Here is a 21,715-nt window from a genome sequence, read left to right on the forward strand (position 1 = left end):
TCTCTCTCTCTCTCTCTCTCTCTCTCTCTCTCTCTGTGTGTGTGTGTGTGTGTGTGTCTCTCTCTCTGTATGTCTCTGTCTCTCTCTGTCTGTCTCTCTTTTCCTCGCTCACTCTCACCCTCTCGCTTTCCTTCTCTCCCTCTGTCTCTCTCTCTCTCTTTAACACTCTCCTTCTCTCGTACCACTCCCTTTCTCTCTTTCAAACAACAAAAACATAAGTATGCATGCGCCCTTACCCCCTCGCTTCCATTCACTAAATTGTTTATACAAAATATTCTGATCTTTATAGCCATTACTCGGATCCTCTTATGCCTAAGATGAAAGGTCTTGAGAACTTCGAAGGAAAAATTCTGCACAGCCACAACTATCGCAGCCCTGAAGAATTCCGAGATCTCAGAGTTGTCATTCTTGGGGCAGCGGCCAGCGGTCAAGACATCTGTGTGGACATGAGTCCAGAGGCTAAAAGGGTAAAATATTTTACCAACACAACTAATTATTAATTTATGCAATAGCCTGAGTTGGGGGAGGGAGGGTTCGGGGGAGAAGGACAGGGTGAATACTGGGCGTTGATTATTGGACATGCGAAATCTCTACAAGTACAACAGCGGTAGGAAGATACATGTTAATGTGTAGGGAAGACAGGGAGTTATCTTCGAGAGAGGGAAGACATAAAACAGACTACGGTACTAGAAAGAATCATTTCATTTGCAATAATGATGACGCTGGTGGTGGTGGTTATGATGATGGTCCAGTCAAGGTGGGCATTTTATAACAGCTGTTCTTCTACTCAACCATATTTTTGAGGGTCGTGTGTTCAATGGGACATCGTTTTTCGATAAACTTATTTTGGTTTCTTTGCAAGGATGCATGAAAAGAGTGTAGGCACAGTATTTTGGGATATATAAGAAGAGAAAGCTACATGTTCTGTGTATTTTTTTTTAAACAATCGTTATCTACAGCCCAGGTCTTTTGCAGTCGTATGACCAAAGCAATCTTTGATACTTCAATCTCAGATATACCTGAGCCACAACAAGACACCACTGTCCACTGCTATACCTGACAACGTGGAGCAAGTCGACGGAATTGTGGAAGTATACAAAGAGTAGGTCATATTGTAGGATTGAATAAAAATGTTTTTCTCCCCGATCGACACGGTTTAGGTAATATGGGGGGACAACTTCTCTAACCCTGCCTGTCCGAGCCAGCCCGCCAATTTCATTCATTTTTGTTTGAGGGGGGGGGAGTATAAGACACTCTGATCTAAACGACAATGAAAGACAGTGTGCCAGGACCTTGGCCTAGCTCTTCCACAAAGGAAATGAGTAATCACTGCATCCCGGGTTGTCGTGGAAACAGACGATAGCCATTGGATGAAATGTTTGTATATATGCGAGTGAAGCTCAAACTTTTGACCGCGCCCGAGCACCGTAGCGTGCTCAATTTAATTGCAGTGATTTACTGCGTTTGCATGGCTTTGCACGACGGGGAGGCGTCCGTTTATAATAGAGTGTTATTATGACTAGTATAGATTGTGTAAAATGGTGAAATGGTATAGGTTTAACGCCCCTACCAACACTATTAGGTTATTTAAGAAGCGGAACCTTCGAGTTATATGTTCATCTCCGCAAAGATCGAGCCAAGTGGGACATTTCTGTAAAGTGCCTTTCCCAAGGACACATCACCGGACCAGGCTGAGGCTCGAAACCCCCAACCCGAAATCTCAATACATTTACATGTATTACGAGTCCGCAAGCCTAACCATAAGGCTGCCGACGCCGCCAAGCATTGGTGCCACTGGTATAACAATAAGAATATGTGATTCCTATAGAAGATTTCTTGTGCAGCTGCCAACTCAACCTATTTCTCAATTTGTTGTAATTCGCGTTGCTTTTCTAATTAAGTTGGGGTTTTTAAAGTTGTTTTTTTAATGAGCGTGTCTTGTCTGTAACTGAAGATAGCTAGCTTATCTTAGTTTACTTCCACGGAGGAATCTCGTCATATATAACAACTCAACGTGTGTATGTGTGCTTTCTTTTTTTCAGTTCAGTTCGACTGTCAAATGGTCAAGAAATCGAATGCGACGCCATTCTATTTTGTACAGGCTATTTGTACAACTTTAACTTTCTGGAACCAGAGTGTGGAGTTAAAATAGAAGAAAGTCGAATCGTGCCCTTGTATAAGCATCTTGTACACACCACCTACCCGACCATGTTCTTCATTGGAATGTGCAAGACCATCTGTCCGTTCCCCCAGTTTGACGCCCAAATTCAGTTCTCCCTGAAGGTAAGCTACTGACAGACAATTATAGAACAGAAGATTTATCTGACATTTCCTTTCCCTCATATGGCTTCTCGTGATTAATCATTCACAAAGGGGCTCTCGTAGTCTAGAGGTTATGGTGTTCACCTCTTATTCAATAGGTCGCAGGTTTGAATCCGGACAGCGACGGAAAATTGTCTCATCTAAAACAAACAGTTTCTCCTTTCCACCTCCTTGTCTGCTCTGTAATCGTCTGCTTTCGTCTTCACTTCCCCCCCCCCCCTCCCCCCCCCCCCTTTTTTTACCCCCTCCTCTGGACCCTGGCTCTTTCTGCTGCCTTTCAGCTGCTACTCCTTGGTTTCTTCATACTGCTGTCTTTCAGCCACATCCCTGATCTTAGGGTAGGTAATATCGCACACCTAACCCTCTCGGATAAGGTCAAAAGAGTCTCGGAGGTCCCGTGTGCAAGTTGCCTTGGTGGTCCTAAAATCAATAAGAGTAGGCTTCGGCAGCCAGTTGGGCAAAATTCGAAATTGATTTCTACCAACTGAAAATACTCACTGTATCCCGCACGTTCATATGACCTTATGCAGTTGCGACCACCTACAAAACAAAACAAAATTATACATAATGACCAGGAAAAATATTTTTTTCAGCTCCCTGCGAGAATACAAGGTTGTACCTTATGTCGAGCGCAATGTTTGTATCGTTTTCTGAATAAAAAGAACCCTTTGTTACCACAAACTCAATTTGACCGAAATCAACATTGTGTGCAACGGCAAAGAGCCGAATTATTACACCATAGACCTGGGTGAGCTTACATGGAAGAAATTGTTATATCATTAGGTCATTTAAGGGGCCGGACCTCCGAGTTTAAAATCCATATCCGAAAGTACCAAGCCAAATGGAAACTTTGAGTAAAGTGCTTTTCCCAAGGACACAACGTAGGACCGAGCTGACGCTCGAACCCCCGAACCGACAATCTCACGATTATGAGTCCAGTAACCTAACCACTAGGCCACCGACGCCAATAGAAATAAAAAGTATAAATCTATTTGAAAAGATGACAAAAATGATATGTGGGTCAGGGATCTGAATGCCTGTTAACGTCTTGTTGATTATGGGAACGGTCATGCACTCTGACTCATGTCATGATAGGCTATCAATAAATGACACACGTGTTGTCAACATGTCTGTTGAGGTATTGGAAGAGTTAACTCCAAACAGATGAGATGAATCGTGGATGACAGCTTGTTTTTGCTGTTGGGGTATTGGTTGTTTTGTTTTGTTTTGTTTTTTTACTCCAAATACGTCGAGGGCAAAGCATTCATATGAATCCAACCTCAAAGATTTTTGAAAAAAAAAAATAACAGAGAAACAGCTTATTGTGTCTCAATGCTTTCACTTGTTTTCATTTCGGTGAACACAGTCCCACGGGAACCTGTCGTTTCACCGTTTGCTTAGTTAATCTAGTATCATACTGGACTACAAAGCGGATGGTTGTAGTTTAAATCTACAATGCAGCATTTTGAGCTTGAGTTGTCTTTTTGGGTGGAGTTGGGGGGGGGGAGGGCAGTTAAGGCTTTAAACCCATCTGGCACAGTTCTATTGTAGATGTTATATTCGGAGGGCCAACTTTTTAAATAACTCACCTGTCCCCGGGGTTTTATGCACCCCGCATAATTTAGCAAAATTTGATCATTTTTTTGGGCATAATTTCTGGTTATTTGCCTTTATCATTCTCTGTAAAGAAATTAAGAGAATCGCATAATTTCACACTTTTTGGGCTCAGTTTGCATAATTTCATAATTTGTATTCATAAAACTGCGGGGACAGACTTACAGTATTGAAAGGGGAGCTGGACATATTCTATGACAATGACAATGGCTGTCTCACCAAAGCTCGACATTTTCCCTATTGACTAACACTGATGGTTATTTATTCTATTCAGTGTGTAAGTCAGTTTTTGTTTTTAGTTGATATAGATTAATGTTTGTTCGAGAGCCTGAGTAAAGAAAAGCACAGCGACACAAAACGGTCATTTATTTTAGTACAGCAAAGAAAGCAAGACAAACAGAAACAATAGAGGCTCTTGGATTTTCAGATGTACTTATTATATATTATTATTATTATTATTATTATTATTATTATTATTATTATTATTATTATCATCATCATCATCATCATCATTATTATTATTATTATTATTATTATTATTATTATTGTTGTTGTTGTTGTTATGATTATTTTTATCAAACATGTAACGATATCAAAATAGTATTCAAACTGGCTCATTCTAGGTGCTGGATGGTCGGTTGGTGCTTCCTTCGAAATTAGAAATGGATGAAGAAACAGAGACAGACTACAAGACTAGACTGGAGCGCGGGTTGCCACACAGGTACAAAATAGCACACATCGCCACACGCTTCTCCACTCGGTGTGCCATGCATCAGCACGTTGTGGTTGTTTTTTTATTTATTATTTTTATGTTTCACTTTTTTGGTGGGGGGTGAGGGGTTGTTTTTGTTTTTGGTTTTGTTCCTTTTTTTGGGGGGGGGGAGGGGGGAGGGTTGTTTGTTTATGGTTGTTGGGTTGTTGTTTTTTTGGGGGGTAGATGTCATTTTGGGTTTGAGGTAGAATCGATTGGGGGTTTATACTTGTTTATCCGTTCGGAGTTGTTTTGTTTTCTGTATGTTTTTGTTTGTTTGTTTTTGTTGTTGGTTTTGGTTGGGGGTTTTTTTTTTTGGGGGGGGGGTTGTATGTGTGTGTGTGTTGGGGGGGGGGGGTTGATTATTTATCGTGTTTATCGTGATGGTGTTGCAAGTGGATGGTTTGTTTCGTTGGTATTTTTTTACATATTTAGTTGTCTTTTTGCAGTTTCAAATGTGGGGGAGGGTCTTGAAAACCAGAAAGTGGTTTGCTGGCGTGAGATTTACTGAGACGTTAGCCGATTACTGAAAGTACGAACGAGTCATAAAATACCAAGACTTAAATCTGCTTAGTCCATTTGTGATGATAAAGTAACCATCAGTACCTCTGCCAGTGTGTTGACTGGTCAGGTCAGACATGATACAGAATCTTTCAATAACCGAATTAAAGTCAGGTTATTTAAGAGGCAACCTTCAGTAACCTTCCGTCCGTCGCAGAAATGAATAAACTAAGAAAAGTGATCTAAGTCTGTGGACGAGAAAATACTCGGTCAGATTTTCTCCCAGCTGTTTTCTTTATTTTATATTTTCTTATCTTGACTTACATCTATGTTCTTCTTGTCTTCCGTGGGGGTTGGTTGGGGGGGGGGGGGGGGAGCTACTGACAGTTACTTCTTCAGCACTTCTCTCGGCTGTATCTTTTTTCTTTGCTTGATTTTTTTCTGCGCTCATGGCAGTTATCTTACGTCGGACTAGATCTGTCCTTTAGAGTAAGGGAAAAACGAGATCGAACGTCAAAAACTACAGAGGAAAAGAAAGGAAATAAGATCTTCAAGAGGTGCCCTCCAACCACCGCTGACCGTTATCGTGCTGATAATTTCTCTATACTATAACCTAAAACAAATTAAATGGCTGCTTTTCATTTGTTTCGTCAATTGTAAATAAACTGGCATTCTCTCATCATCTAGACACGCCCACCTTATGGGACCTCGCCAGTGGGAATACAACTCTCAACTGACTACAATGGCGGGACTCGAACCCATTTCCCCCAACGTCCAGCTGCTCTACGAGCACGTGCATGCCATCCGGGTCAAGCAACTGACCACGTACAAGAGACTCAACTTCAGGCTCACAGGACCGGACACATTCGAACAGTACTAAGATTATATAATGATAATATGACGGGACACAGTGGAATCAGGCGCTTGTCAATGTATGGAGTTTTTGGTACCGCTATTTTTTTAAACTTGTTCATTTGCCTTGTTTATGGCTTTAAAAAGTGCTTCTTACACTTGAAGGAAGTGGGGGTCACCTGGTGACACAGGTAAAATTAGCGAAAAAAAGGCCGCTTAAGTTTGATGACTTCCAGAGCTTGAGTGACCATACATTTTTTATGTCTTTGATGAATGTTTTTCCGTAAAATCCCTACGACATGAAAAGAGTTGTGCACAATTAACCCCCCCCCCCCCCCCCAACAAAAAAAAGATAAAAATTGCCCAAAAATTAGGAAAAAGTCTGTTTTCTCCATTTCATTATTATGACGATCGCCGGATTTCACCACGATGCAACACACTTCTCGTCATCTGCAAGCTTGCTCCCTCAGTATGTCTTGTCCCATTGTCTCCTGTGGAGACCTTCATATACATGAAAGTCTATAATTGCTTCAACCCGTGCTGGAAAAGGTTTCTTTAGCGCTTTTTGTTTTACAAATTGCGTCTTTCTTCTCCAGCAATTGTCATATACATGTGTATTTACCATTTCAGAGAACAAATGTTCTAGGAACAAAAATAAGGCACTTATTTTCTTTGTTAGCGCAACTACCAAGTGTGCAATACTTTGAAAATTCAAGAAAATTGAATGCCCCTGATTCTCGTATTTAAAAAGTGGTACATAAATAATATGTTCTTTTCCCTTTCATCATCATCCTTTTTCATCCTATGCTAGAGTATAGGCCATGAACAAGAGCTCTCCATCTACTTCTATCCTGGGCTTTAGTCCCCACGTCTATCCAGCTGTATCCCATCTTTTCTACTTTTACCAAAGGTTCCTCTTCCGAATATGCCTATTTTCAGGCTTTCCTCCTCTCCTTTTCCAATTTTCTTTTCCTTTACCTGCGTGCTTTTGATTTTCATGCTTTTCATCAAATGCTTTTTGTCCAGTGATCTGAAAAGCTGACTTGGCTTACGCTATGAAACCAAAATGGCAACATTGAGATCATGTAAACTTGTCTCTTAAAGTAGTAAACTGTTGTTTCAAAAACAAATACCACCACTATCACCACCCCCACCCCACAGATTTCACAAACTGTACTACTGTAAAGAAGATGTTATAACATTTATACACAGAACTGAAAATAAAAATACAAATGTGTGAAGATTAAGATCTCGCTTGTTCGTGTTTGTGTAATTACTGGTGTTTGCATCGCCTTGGTTTTTTTCTTGTTGTTGTTGTGTTGTTGTTGTTGTTGTTGTTGTTGTTGTTTTTTTGGGGGGGGGGTTGGGGTGGTGGTATTTTTTCCAAAAAAAACCCACTTTAAACTACTCTGGGCTTGGGTTGTCAATTTAGTTTTAGGAAGAGTTTTACGACACTTCAACACAATAAGACCATATAAGTTGCAAAGATTAGAAGTGTTTCATGAGAGTAACAAACTTTAAAAAGAAGGAGAGATGAGGAACATAAGCTACAAAACCCCCCGCTGAACCCGACAGAAAGAAAAAAAAAATTTGGTGGAACTTCCAAAAGCGGAGTAAAGTAGCCGGATGTACTGAATGCTAACTTTGATGTTGCTGCTATGTGAAAAGAAAAGTACAAAACGAGCTAATTGCAGGCATATAATAAAACAGGTGCCGCATCAGAGGCCTGCAAATCGCAGAAAGACTTTACAATATTTTCAAGTTCTCAATAAACCCACTCACAATTGCAACAATGGACACCTCGAAAAGCAGAATAAAACACAACAAAGCGAGTTTTTTAACAACTGAAATTCACTTGCTGAATTGTACGTCCGCTCATAATTAAAAAGTAAATTTTCTTTGCTTTACATTCATCTTAAGGGCAGGATAGAAAACTTTGAAAACTTTCCTGAAAAAAAAGGCCTCCGACCATTCGGAAAGTCAGCTCCCAACACGTATGGCCTGAAGTAAAGGAAAATACAAACTTTTCTGACAGTGGTTTCAGAACACAGTCTGAGGAAGAAAGAAAAACTAAACGTAATAATAATAGATAGCATTGATCCTCACAAGGTGCAGACAAACTTCCTCACAGTGAAAGGAGAGTAACAAACACAGTAAAACATGACTATAGCGGGACCCCCTGCAGCGGGGCCATCCCTACCGCGGGACCTTACCGGAGTCTTGTTTTTCTTCTATGTAACCTCAATTACCTGTGCTCGGGTTTAGCGGGGCAAGGAAAGGCTCGAACTCGGATACTGCGGAAGAAATCGAGCAAGCTCTAGCTGGGATGTGGGGTTAGGGGGCTGTAGGCGGGCTCCAAACAGACAGTCAGCGATGCGGCGATGTGATTGGCCCACTATTGACCAGTCCAGTGATGAGTGAGGTGGGGCAGGCGGCAGAGAGAGTTGGTGCGGATCCAAGAGACGCGTTACGTGAGCCACTCCAAAAGTGATGTGCCGTAGGCCTAGCTTAGACGCTCAGTATGAGAGCGTATAGGCCATAGCCCTCGGCCTAGGCTAGGCCAAAAAGTAAAAGAAGAGGAGAGCGTGTAGTGTGTGATTCCTGATTCTTTGAATTGCGATCGTGGATGCTCATTGGCCTGCATACGCACGTATCCACTTCACCAGTTCTACAGTTGGCCTTCCGGTGCGATAGACAGCACAAACAATGGGACCGAGGAAAATCTGGCTTCCAACAAAGACAAAGGGAAATGCTTCTCACTCGAATTAAAGGCCGAGATAATCAACGAAGTTGACAAGAAAAGGAAGACTAAACCGCAAGATTTTTTATTGATATGGAAGGGAAGTAATCATGTGGATTTTCGGAATTTTGCGGTAATTTCCCATTTGCATTCCTGTGGCGAGAACGTGCCAACAGGGGGATTTTTCTTCTGGAACCAATTAATGACTGATTCAAAGTAAGATCTGAAGTACGACAGAATTGCGTCCTATCCCCCCCCCTGTTTATAATATATATGGACGGACAAAATAACGCAAGACGCAAACCAAAGCCCTGAAAGCCTATGAACTTCTATTTTCAGACGACCAATGTTTTATCCATCCAAACCAACAAAGCCTCCAAAATCAGACTACCGAACCGAACAACAGCTGCGAGAAATTTAACATGAAAAGTAGCACAACAAAAACAGAAGTTATGAAAGTGAGCCGTAACCATAGTCCCCTGAACGTCCATGTCAATAGCAAACAAATGAAACAGATGAAAGAGTTTAAATATCTTGGCAGTACTTTTTCTGAAAACGGGTCTATAGACAGAGAAATAGAAATGCGAACTCAAAAACCCTGTCACCTACCAGCTCGCACCCCTTCTATCTCATCCAATCACCTCCATGGACACCAAGAGACCGCTTATTACCTCAATATGCATTCCAACATTATTCTACCAGTGCCAGACGTGGACATTAAGTAAAACCCATGAAAGCAAAATCACTGAAAGCGAAATGAAATGTCCTCGCAAAACCCTTAACATCACTAGACGATACAGGCAGAGAAATGAAGTAAGAGCAGCTATCGGCATTGAGTCCTGCCTGCATTACATAGAAAGACAGAGAATAAAATGGTTTGGCCACCTGTTACGTATGTCACCTGACCAGCCAGCCTCGAGAGCCTACAACACCAAACACTCAAGCTATAAAGGAAAAGGAAGGCCACGCAAAAGGTGAATCAAGGGTGTCTAAGAAACCTTGAGAAAACATAATATCACAACTGAAAGAGCTGTGGAACTGGCCTACCATAGAAAACTGCATCTCCCCTCGACACTTAACGGCAACAGATGATGAAAAAGTAAAAGTAAGACCAAATGTCCCGCTACAGCCGTGTTCTATTGTATCTCCTTTTCATGAAAGCTTTTGGAGAACCACTCTCATTACAGATAAACTTTTTTTCAAAACCACACAGCTCATTCATCCTTCAGATTCCATCAACACAAATCATACTCACCCAAGACCTTTCTTCAAAGCTGTATTCATTTATCAGCACGTACGGAAAATTCTCAAACAAGTGAAAAGTCAGACCAACACAGTCTTTTTCTAAATTTCAAAACGAAATTTTCTCATGTTAAATGGCAAGTAACATCTGACAATTTGAACACAATTGACGTACTCAGACCAAACAATGCTGATACTATGACAACACTTTTTCCATCAAGGGAAACAAGCGCACTGCGACACTCAAATTGGACAGAAAAGAGAGAGAGGCCGGGTCAACATGGATGTGAAAAAATTGAGAGCCGTCCTAAGGGTTGTCAAACAGTAGCCCTCTTTGCCCATCATGTACCTGTGAATCTGAAGTAGAAAATTTAAAAAAGAACAGATTTTGTTTGTTTGAGAGAAGCAAATCAACACTGTAACTGCCACATAGTTCTAGGAAAAAAGCATGATATACAAACAGAAACAATAGAGGGTAATTAAAGAATATGACCTTTCTGCGGCACCCTCTAACCCCCATCTGGCATGACAGTAAGCAGTACATAGTTTGCAGTGGTTGTTACCATGTCTCTCGAAATACAACTTTGAGTCTGTTTTTTAAGTCCCATGTATCATTCATGTTCTGTACTTCGTATTGAAAGACGCCTAGATGATAATCTCGCTGGCTGGGTGCAAGAACCTGAATTCGAAAAATCATTCCCCCCCCCCCCCCCCCCCCCCCCCAAAATTGATGCTGGAGTAATCGCCCACGTTGTGTCAAAAGATGAGCTCACTAGGACCCACTGTAAAAAGTTGCTAAATAACGACTCAGTGTCAAGTGGGACCGAATACAGACAAGAACCCTTGACGTTTATGGGTTCATTTTCTACAACAAGGGATCTTGTCGGTTTCTTGCGTAGAAATCCTGCGAAAAAATGTTCCGATAAGTGATCTTGTTGGGCTATTGCACCGAACTCGGACCGGTCTTAGCTCTAGCCTACGCAATAAAATTATAACACTGTCATTCGGTTCTTTGGCACTGAAAGAAAATTCAGACATTCAAGAATACTTTGACGATACAGATAACGACCAAAGAGGTTATAAATAGTACTAGAAGTCGCGGATGTGACGTCACCCACGTAATAAAGCGAGGGCCGCGAGAGCACGCTCAGCTCGTGGTGCCGCCATCGTATTTTACGGCGCTTGCAACTACATAAGGTCATAATCTAGGCGGTAGGTCATAATCATATGAGCGCGCGGGACACATTAAATTTTTTCAGTTGGTAGGGAATTTAGAATTTTGCCTGGGTGGCGGTCGGAGCCTACTTTTATCGATTTTAGACCACTAAGGGATCTTTAACGTGCTCAACTTGCACGCTGGACCTCCGAGATTTTTCGCCCTTGTCCGAGAAGGCTAGACGTAGATGTTTCCTACAGAAGACCAGGGGTGTGGCTGCAAGACAGCAGTAAGGAGGAGCCAAGGATTAGCAGTAGAAAGGCTGCAAAAAGAGTCAGGAGCCCAGAGGAGGGGACAAAGGAGATGAGGGGGTGGGGGGCAGAGAGTGGGGAGGAAAGCAGATGACAGAACATTGCTAGAGAGCAGGAAAGGAAGTGAAAGGGGATAATTTTAGAGATGAAATTTTGTTCGTCGCTACCCGGATTCATACCCGGCACTTTAGAATGACAGGCGAACACCTTACCCTCTGGGCCACGAGAGCCCCCTCGTAGAGTATGAAGCGTTGAGCGCACAGTGAGCGCTTACTTCAGTTTTTTTTGTTGGTATTTTTTTAAAGTTTGCTTTTTGTTGCAGTTGTTGTTTAGTCATATAACATACATGCATACACAATAATGCACCTACTGACCGTTTGTGTGAAACATAATTGCACTGAAACGTAGGTTACAAACGAACGGAGAAATTTGTGTCGGTACATGGTGGGATCAGGCACTCGTCAATCTTTTGGGCATGTGGAGTTTTTGCTGTTATCTGAAAGCGTATTCTTTTGCCTTGCTTTCGATGAAAACAGTACCCATCTGTCGTGAATAGAAGTCGAGATATAGATTATTTACGATCGCGCGATTGAAGAAGGTGGGGGTCGCCTGATTTCAGAGGTAAGATTAACGAGAAATTGGCCGCCAAAATTAGGTGACCTCAAAAACTTGAGAGTCCTTGAAATCTAAAAATCTACATCTTTTGAGCCTTTGATCAATGGGGGTTTTATTCCAATAAAATCCACATGAAAATATGTTTTCTTTGAATATAAAAGGGGTTGAGCTTAGAATTTTTTAAAAAGAATTCGATAAAAATTTAATATCAAGCAGGAAAATGCCTGTTTCTTTGATTTCATTACTTTGACGAGCACCTGATTTCGTCACGGTGCCTCATATATTACTTTCTTTGATAAGGTATTGTTTGCTTTACCCTCACTCGGGTGGGGGGGGGAGGAGAAGGGAGACAAAATGGGTGACTGAGTTTGTTAAAAAAAACAAAAGGATATTTTCTTACTGACAAAATGGATTGCTTTTACGTCATGTTGCTTACACTCTCCTCCTGATTCAGAGGGATGATTGTTTCCATTAAAGTTTGACATCTTGTTCCCATATCTTTGTGAATGTATCTGTCCCTAATCAGTTTTTCATGATGGTGTAACCTCATCTGGCGGAAAACCTTGTATGATTCCTTGCCTTTATCATTAGATAGACGTGGCTGTCTTAAGTGGGAACTGAATGTGCTATGTGTTCATATGATCTCAAATCTCTGTAAACGCATATGGCCCTGAAACATGATCTCAGAACATGGCTACCCGACTATATGGACGATGTGTCAACTGTGCATGGTTGTGGTGTTTGTCAGCTTGATTACTTGGAGTCAATGGAATTTTACATTTTAGTAGTTACGCGGCGGATCCTGTTGGCGACACTGCAAGCAATAAAACCACTGATGGAATGATGTGCGTGCAGATTGCTTAGTCTGTACTAGTAATAGTAGGTGATGTTACAGTTCTTATGAAAAGGGGGGGGGGGCGTAATTATTTGACATATTGTTTTTGTTTTGATGAGTGTTTTACGGCACTCTCAACTGCATAAGGTCATTTGAGGGCGCGGGACACATTAAATAAACAGTTTCAGTATAGTAGGAATTAATTTTGAATTTTGCCAAGGTTGCGGCCATAGCCTACTTTTATCGATTTCGAACCACCAGTGGATCTTTAACTTGCGTAATTTGTACACGGGATCTCCGAGATTTTCCATCCTTATTAATAATATTATTAGAAGGCTAGGTGCTAGATCTTGCCTACCCTATGATCAGAGGTGTAGCTCTAAAAAACAGCTGTAAGAATGAGCCAAGTAGCAGTAGAAAGGCTGCATAAGAGCCAGGAGCCAAGAGGAGGGGGCAAACGGTGTTGGTTGTGGGGCAAAAAGTGGAGACGAAAGCAGATGACAGAACATTGTTAGAGAGAATGAAAGGAGGTGAAAGGAGAAAATTTTAGAGAAGAAAATTCTCCGTAACTTTCAGGTTTCGAACACTGGACCTATTGAATAAGAGGCAAACATCATAACCTCTGGATCACAAAAGCCCCCTATGTAACAATATATGTCATAAATCATTGTATCAACATAAGCAATTTGTAGGCTAGGGTGCTGTAAATCATTCGTTGTACCGATCGTAACTGAGAAAGTAGGTACGCATAATAATAATAATATATAAGACAAAAGCAAGGCAGGCAACTACGCCCAGGCAGATAACTGAATACAGCAGACTGAACTTCGAAGCTACTCACTTAAAGAACATGTGATAGTTTTGACACTATATTGATATTGTAGGTGTTGAAAGCTATCTCACTAAATAAGAAAACGAATGTACTGTTACAATATTAAATGATATAATAATCAGTTTCCATCCGAGCTATGAAATAAATAACAGATAAAGAATAGACTACAACTAAAGCAGTGGCAAAACTAAAAAGAACAGCAAAAGTAGAATAAACAGATAGATGGCTTTCAGCAAAACAACAATCTCTCGCTTGAATCGGTCTCAAAGAAACATTTAAAACAACGTAATGATAGGGTTGTTTTGTTTTCTTAAAGGTAAAACATAGGGAGGGGAAGGGAGGGAGAAAGGGGGGGGGGGGGGTAGCATGCAACCAGTTATAGGACACCGCTTTTTTTCAACGACAGAAAACAAGGTGATATCGTACACCTACCTTGTAATTAGGTACGGGTTGAGCGGGTTGAGGTTGACAGCTGGGGGAGCAGTGAGAGCCTGATCATCTGGAGAAATAATTTTTAAAAATCATGATAAATTACCATAAGTAGGTAGGACTCGTTCTATCGTGTCATTACAGAAGTAGAGCACTCGATAATGTTTCACGCCAGAACAGGAATCTATGAGATGAGTAACCTAGTAAGTTAGCGACTGCGTCTAACACCTAAACAAAGATATCTGAATAAACGAATAACCAATAAGCCAGGGTCGCCTAGACCCGCAGTTACCCGCACATCCACGCTAAAAGCGGCTGGCACTATATTTTTTTTTAAATTTCAGCCCTGTTTCCTTTTCTTGTGAACGAGCATGAAAAGTAAGAGGGTGTTAGATCTAATTTTAATACACAGCAGACTGTTTTGTTTTTGTTTTTGGGGTGTTTTGAATTTTGGTACGTGCTTTATGGTGCTCGCAGCTGGTAGGGTCATATGAGTACGTGAGATGCATTAAGCTTTTCAGTTTGATAGGAATTATTTTTTTAATGTGTCTTGGGGGTGGCCGAAGCCTTATATTCTTATCGATTTTAGAACCATCAAGGGGTCTTTAACGTGCGCAACTTGCACACAGGACCTCCGAGGTTTTTTCGCCCTTATTCTAGAAGGATGGTAGATCTTTCCTGCCCTAAGATCAAGGGTGTGGCTGAAAGATAGCAGTGAGAAAGAGCCAAGGAGTAGCAGTAGAAAGGCATTAGAAAGAGTCAGGAGCCCAGAGTAGGGGGCAAAGTTGGGGGGGGGGGGGCAAAAAAGTGAAGACGAAAGCAGGCGACAGAACATGGCAAGAGAGCAGGAAAGGAGGTGAGAGCAGAAGTTTTTTCATTATTTTTTTTGAAAAATGTTTTCTGTCGCTGTCAGGTTTCGAACCCGCGGCCTAGTGAATGAGAGGCAAACACCGTACCTCTGGACCACGAGAGCCCTGTGGACAGCAGTTTACAGAGTCTAGTCCAAAAGTTTCCACAAATGGGAGAAAGAATAATTTTTAAATAAATTTTAATAGAGGGTTTTACGGCGCTCGCAACTGCATAAGGTCATAAGAGCGCCAAGGGGTGGGCGTCAACAGAGAAGTCTTTACAGGGAATCAGACTTACTCTGCATACCTGTTTAGCTTCAACAGCACAAAGTCTGCTTCGACTATCAAGGCACCCCAGAAATAGCAGGTCACAAGAGTGTGACAAACATACAAAAGAAGTAGAGGAAAATGACTGTAGTAAGGATTAGTAAAGAAAAACCAGCAGTTTCCTGTTGTAGTTCATTTACAATTCTACTGTGCATGAACGAGAAAAGTCCCCCCTTTGGGACTGGCCTAAAGACACTTTAGTCAGTGGCACTGCCCCGGGGGGGGAGGTAGAAGAATGAATGCATTTCCACAAAAATGACTATGTTTGATAGCGTATTATCATGCTGACATTATTAATTATGACACAATACGTTTGTGTTTACGTACATTTTGACAGTCGAAGAGCACCCAGTAGCTTGGGCAAAATTACGGAGGCCAGAGTGCATCATGTCTAAAAGCAATGGTCATTTGTCCAGGTGGTATAAAAGCTGTTAGACCGGGGAATAAATAGAAAAAATCTTGCGCGCACACACACACACACACTCTCTCTCACACTCTCTCTCACACACACACACACACACACACACACACACACACACACACACACACACACACACACAAATGTACACGTTGTATTCAATTTCTTGTGTCTGTGTTTAATTTGTTTGTTTTAAAATGTTGGGAGTGCTTATTAGGCCACATATGGCCAGAATAAGATTGAGTCACCACGGAACCTTATTTAGGCCATATATAGCTCAAACTACCCTTTTCACGCAACAGAGTTCGTGCCGCTTTCGCAATAGGGCACCTTTCTCTTTTAGTACAGTTTCGTATCAAGTGTATATTATCTTATAAATCATAACAGAATGAAAATTGTAAGAATAACGCACAATACGGAGCATTTTGCTCAATCCTAATGGTTTGAATGAGTGCCTGATTTTTTCCATCATAGAGGGACAAAAGATAGGCTACCAATTTGGCACACTTTGGTCAAGTGAAAATGTCAAATTCTTCGAACGGACTTCCGGGTCAAATTTGGTGTATTAAAAGGGTGTACACAACGTGCCCGAGGGTGCTCTGTGGTACTACAAAATGTAGGCAGTTTAGTGAACGTGCACGTGGCAGGGCGACTCAGCTCGATACGCCCTGTAGAATCTAGACTTTTGTGATCGGCCGTGAAACCTCGCGTTTTGATGGATCTAAACAACTTACAGTTTTGTGAATCGCACAGTCACATCTGACAAGCCCACATCTTTTTAAAAGGAAAAGAAATATCTTCAAAATGGCGGTCTTCGCGTGAAAATCGATTCGGCAGAACTGGAAATATTTGCTTCTGAAAACAAGGCAATTTTTACAACGCAATAAAATGAAAACTACTGGCTGTATAATTATTTATAGAACTTCAAAAAGTATTATTCATTCCAGCATCTTTTGACACCTGGGCTTTCCGTAAAAATGCATACAAAAGCCGAACCGCCGAATCGGCCAGTCAGCGACCAGGCGCCCCCGCTCTCCCCCGCACGCTGCGATAACGTGTTGCTTCGGTATCGCATTATTCAACTATTAATACGTGCGGCTATGGCATTTGTGATGTACTGACTGACAAAAGAATCACAGTTTTGAATTCATTTTACCATATTTGGCTTTTGAATAGTGCAGATGATAGCTACGGGGGGGGGGGGGTGCAAGATGTTTGTGGTCTAAATATGAAGGAATAAAAATAGAACTCTTTAACTTGGCACACATACTTTTATTTCTCTGAATAGTCACCATGCAGAGTAACACATTTCTGCCACCCCTTTTTGACCTTCAAAATAATCAAAAGTCCTTGAGAGAAAAATGACCCGGAATAAGCCCTTAAGCAGTCTTTAACAGCTTCAATTGTGTTCTCGTTGTCATGGAAACGACTTCCTTGAGTGATTTTTTAAAGATTAGGAAATAGAAAAAAGTCTGAGGTGGCTAGGTCTGGTGAATAAGCTGGGTGTGGCAGGATTTCAAAGACGCACTGTTCAGCTGTTAGGACTGCTTGTTGTGCCCTGTGCGCAGGGGCGTTGTCATGCAGTAGGAGTATCCCATTACGGTGTTTTCCATGCCTTTTTCTCACCAATTCGGACCGCAATTGTATCAGCAAACCCGAAAAATGGTCTCCTGCGACTGTTTTTTCATTTTTCCAGGTTGTCAGATCTTGATGATACCTTCACAATCCCAGAAACACGACAGTATGACCTTTCCACTTGACTGTGTTTGCCTTGCCTCCTTTAATGAGGTAGAAGAGGGGGTTTTCAATTGCAAGGAGGACAGTTGTTGTTGTTGTTTTTGTTCTGGATCAAAAAGATAAATCCATGTTTCATCCACAGTCACCCCGTTTTTAAAGAAATTTGGGTCATTGGACTCAATTCGAAAGACAGTTTTGCAGCCCTCAACCCTGTGCTTTTTTGGTCACTTGTCCAAAGGGGCGGGAAGGTACCCACAGCGCAGACACCTTATTCATGTTACAAGGGTCATGGAGAATCGTTTCAATTGACCCTGCACTGATTCTCGTTTCACTTGAGAGCTGTTTAACATGTTTACGTCGGTCTTGTAGAACCTGTTTCTTCACTATGGATACATTCTCTTCAATTACCACAAAGTATGGGAGTGGCATCGCGAACCTAGTGGTTAGGCTAGCGGACTCGTGATCGTGAGATTGCAGGTTCGGTGGTTTGAGCCTCAGCTCGGTCCGACGTCTGTCCTTGGGAAAGGCACTTAACACGAGCTTCCCACTTGGCTCGGTCCTATCGGAGACGGACGTTAAACTAGGAGGTCCCACCCCTTAAATAACCTAATAGTATTGAAATGGGCGTTAAACCCATACCATTTCACCATTTACAAAGTATGGACGCCCTTCACGATCTTCATCCGTCACCGACATGAATCCAGATTTGAATTTTATTACTCTGTATGTCACAGTATTATAACGAGGACATTAGTCACCATATACTTGGACCATTTTCAGAAAAATGTCCGAAGGGGATTTTCCTTGCAAGTGTAAAAACTTGATAACTGAGGGATATTCAACAAGCTCCACGGCACAGCTTCAGTAAAGAAAAACAAACGTTTTGTGCATGGTTTCACTGAACACGCTGACTAGTGCCTTATTATTGTCGGATTTTTTTCGAAAATATGCATGGTGTGTTCCAAAGAAATTAAAGAAATGGTCTAAAGGCAGCCAGAATTTCATGACTCTACCATGATTCCTTCTACCCAGACCAAATACTTATTGAATCCCCCTCGTAAATCTGGATTCCCTGTCTAGAATCAACAGTTGGCTAGAAGCAGCCACGGAGCCTACATCTGTTAGATCTTAACTTATCAGGCTATGTCTTTGGGCTTTGGAATTGAAATAAAACTTGAATTGGCCAGTTCTAGTATATTATTATTTTAGGTTCAGCATCTATCTACAGACTTCAACATAAGTTAAGGACCACTTGCAAACACTCTGAGAGGTCTTCTCGGGTCGACCTGCACGTGGGTGTTCTTGGACTGATCCAGTGGTTTGATGACGCTGCCTCAGGCAGACAATGACAGAGTGCAACACTGCAAGCCTTCTGGCAACTTCTCGGGCTCCAACGCCATCCTGCAGCCATGCCATAGCTCTGGCACGATCAAAGTATCTCAGTTTTCGTCATTGTGGTTAGTTGATGCGATACTGGATTTTGAGCAAACGGCGGCTTATATTGCCACCAAAGTGAGCACAGTTCGAGACCATGCGTTCGTTTATGACATGTACCAGAAATTTTAACTGAGGAATGTCGGTGGTGTCGCACACAAGTCGATAAAAAACAGCAAATTTGTTTTAAATTCCCAGAAGATTTCCGTACTGCACGTGGTTATTTTGCCCCTTTTGGAAGCTTTGCAGCTCGCATTGGTACCCATTAACACTTTCAGAGCAAAAGATTTTGAAACATTCCTTGCTGTCTTCTTTTGGGTTTTTTTTTTTAATCAGGGCTGTCTGCCAAGGTGGTCCTTAACTTATGTTGAAGTCTGTGTATATTCCAGAGTCTCATCATAAAAATCACTTTTTTACTTTATTAGATCCAATTTTTTTTCTGAAATCTGTTTTGCGCAAACTTACTGGTAGTGGTAGAGAGCAGAATTTATAAGCCTGTGCTCAGTCTTTCAGTATATAATATTTGTATTTTATTATTTTCTGAATATTTTTACTTTCTTAACATTATCAAATTGTGCCATTTTATTTGATAAGAAAAGCATGAGACTTTTAGACAGCAAGTCTCTGACAATACTTTTTTTAAATTGTGCTAATCACTGAAAACTGCTAATTGATAATAACTGAAAACAATATATTTCTCATGAATAGTAAAGAAAAAAATGTGTGAAAATATAAAATAATGGGGTATTATAATTTTCGAAAAAATTGCAAGTGCAAGTGAAGATCATTAGATGATTTTTTTTATTTTCTGGTCTCCTTTCCGCAGTTTATGTTCCACTGGTCCTACTGCTAGATCTATGTCTCTGACAGGCGCGGTTCGTCCATAGAGTACAGTCGTGCAATGCCGCCCAAAATTTCTTAATGATTTATTACGAAATGTACCCTCAAACATGAAACAAAAGAAGCCAGAAAGAAACACTAGCCAAATATTATATCAAAACAAGGTCCTCGCTGGCCGTCAAAAGCGCCGTAAAACATTTACTATGCCATGCCAAAGTTCACACGCTTTCACATAATAGGACTTCAACAGTGGCAACCTGACCTATAAATCGCTCTTTGGGATAACACAAGCGATGACGACACTCGTAGCGAGTTTGGTGGCACATTAATATTAATAAGACGGCACATCTCAAATGTGCATCCACGAAACATAGTCCACACTAGGCAGTCTAAAAATAAACGCTATGTATTGTACACTATTCTATGCCAAAATTACGTGATCCCCGGAGCAATCCAGCAGAATGCTCAAGTGAATTGTGATTGGTACATTGTCTTGCCACTATTTTTAGCGATTCTGTGACCGTGAACCTGAGGGAGGTAAACGTGACATACTTTAGTTTAGTCACCGTCCTATGGAGTTGTGCCTTTGAATGGTTTTGTCGTGGAGTAGTGAAAGTTATTAATTGAGTGTTTAGTTCCAATGCAGGATAAGGAATTTGATGTTTAGCAAACAAACAGATGTGCATGTAGTTCTAGAAATCAAAGCGACTCGTAAAAAGAATGAAAACAAAAGCATAAGGTCCTCCTTCACCAACCCAAAGATCCTACCGTCCCATTTACTATGCCCTTGGCTATCTTCAACCTGCTATAGTTTAATTAATTGTGCACGCCCACTTTTAGCTCCACGAGCCGCCCCTGGTCTCATTTTGCTTGACTTTATAAGCTTTTTTATGTACTTGAAAACATAGAATAGTTTCACAAAAATGCTTTGAAAAAGATGGATAAGGAGCTGACTTATGGTCATTTTTTTAACGGAATCCGTTTTACGATGAAAAAAAAACGCAACAAAAAAAAATAGTTCAACAATTTTAAGAATGCCTATAAAATTAGGGAATTACTACCTAGTTGGCATACTCTTTAATAATTTTGAACAGTTAAGAAAAACAAAGAGAATGACGTAGGATTTGTCAGATATGACCATTAACAGTATAAATATTGCCCATTTTGTCGGGTTGTCCTTGCGGGTGATTACTGTACCTCTATTTTGTAAGTAACAAAAAATATTTCTTTGACTATGTAAAGAGGTGTTTTGTGGTTGTATACCTTCTTTATGTAAAATTCCCGACAAATTTATGTACCTGATGAATGTATGACACTTTTTAAAATATGCAATTTTCTTAATAGAGTAATGAATATTTATTTCGTTGTAAATTAATGTAAATTGCATTTTGATATCACAAAAACTCGATGTTAAAAATGCCCTGAAATTGGCCGAATATTGTGTATGAAAAATCACAATAACCTTTTAACTAAAAAAAAGATATCAACATAATTTAAACTGTTTTATGATCATGAAGGCAAGGGCTTTCAAATGAAAGCATTTCGAAGCATATCAGACAACTTAGAAATTTTCACTAAACTGCCTACTCCAATAAACAATGCACCAGCCGGCTAATAAGAGACTAGATAAGTCGAGGGTGTTGTATTCAGCACCTTTGATGAATTCAATGTATAGTTCGAGAGATAGAACTACAAGTCATAAACTAAGAGCGTTTTTGTATCCAGGCAAGCCATGAAAGTTTTTACAGCAGACAAGAATGTTAAGTCAGCCGAGAACAAGAAGAATAGAGGTGAATGAGGCTACAAGAGCACACTCTCTCTCTCTCTCTCTCTCTCTCTCTCTCTCTCTCTCTCTCTCTCTCTCTCTCTCTCTCTCTCTCTCTCTCTCTCACTCTCTCTCTCCCCACTTTC

The 21,715-nt window shown here is 41.0% G+C and overlaps 1 protein-coding gene across 2 annotated transcripts in view; it reads left to right on the forward strand.

Moving 5' to 3' along the window:
• The window catches only part of LOC101850619 (flavin-containing monooxygenase FMO GS-OX-like 4), a gene marked incomplete in the record, with an annotated part of 64,880 nt that overhangs the window by 18,986 nt on the left and 24,179 nt on the right, over positions 1-21,715 (forward strand). Inside the window, 5 exon segments of one of the 2 annotated variants that reach the window (XM_005090502.3) lie at positions 290-467; positions 1,014-1,102; positions 2,043-2,283; positions 4,560-4,657; positions 5,876-7,288. In XM_005090502.3, coding sequence (XP_005090559.2) covers positions 290-467; positions 1,014-1,102; positions 2,043-2,283; positions 4,560-4,657; positions 5,876-6,068 — 799 coding nt within the window. 2 annotated transcript variants of the gene reach the window in all.

This window comes from Aplysia californica, unplaced genomic scaffold (assembly GCF_000002075.1).
Source record: "Aplysia californica isolate F4 #8 unplaced genomic scaffold, AplCal3.0 scaffold00018, whole genome shotgun sequence".
NCBI lineage: Eukaryota > Metazoa > Mollusca > Gastropoda > Aplysiida > Aplysiidae > Aplysia > Aplysia californica.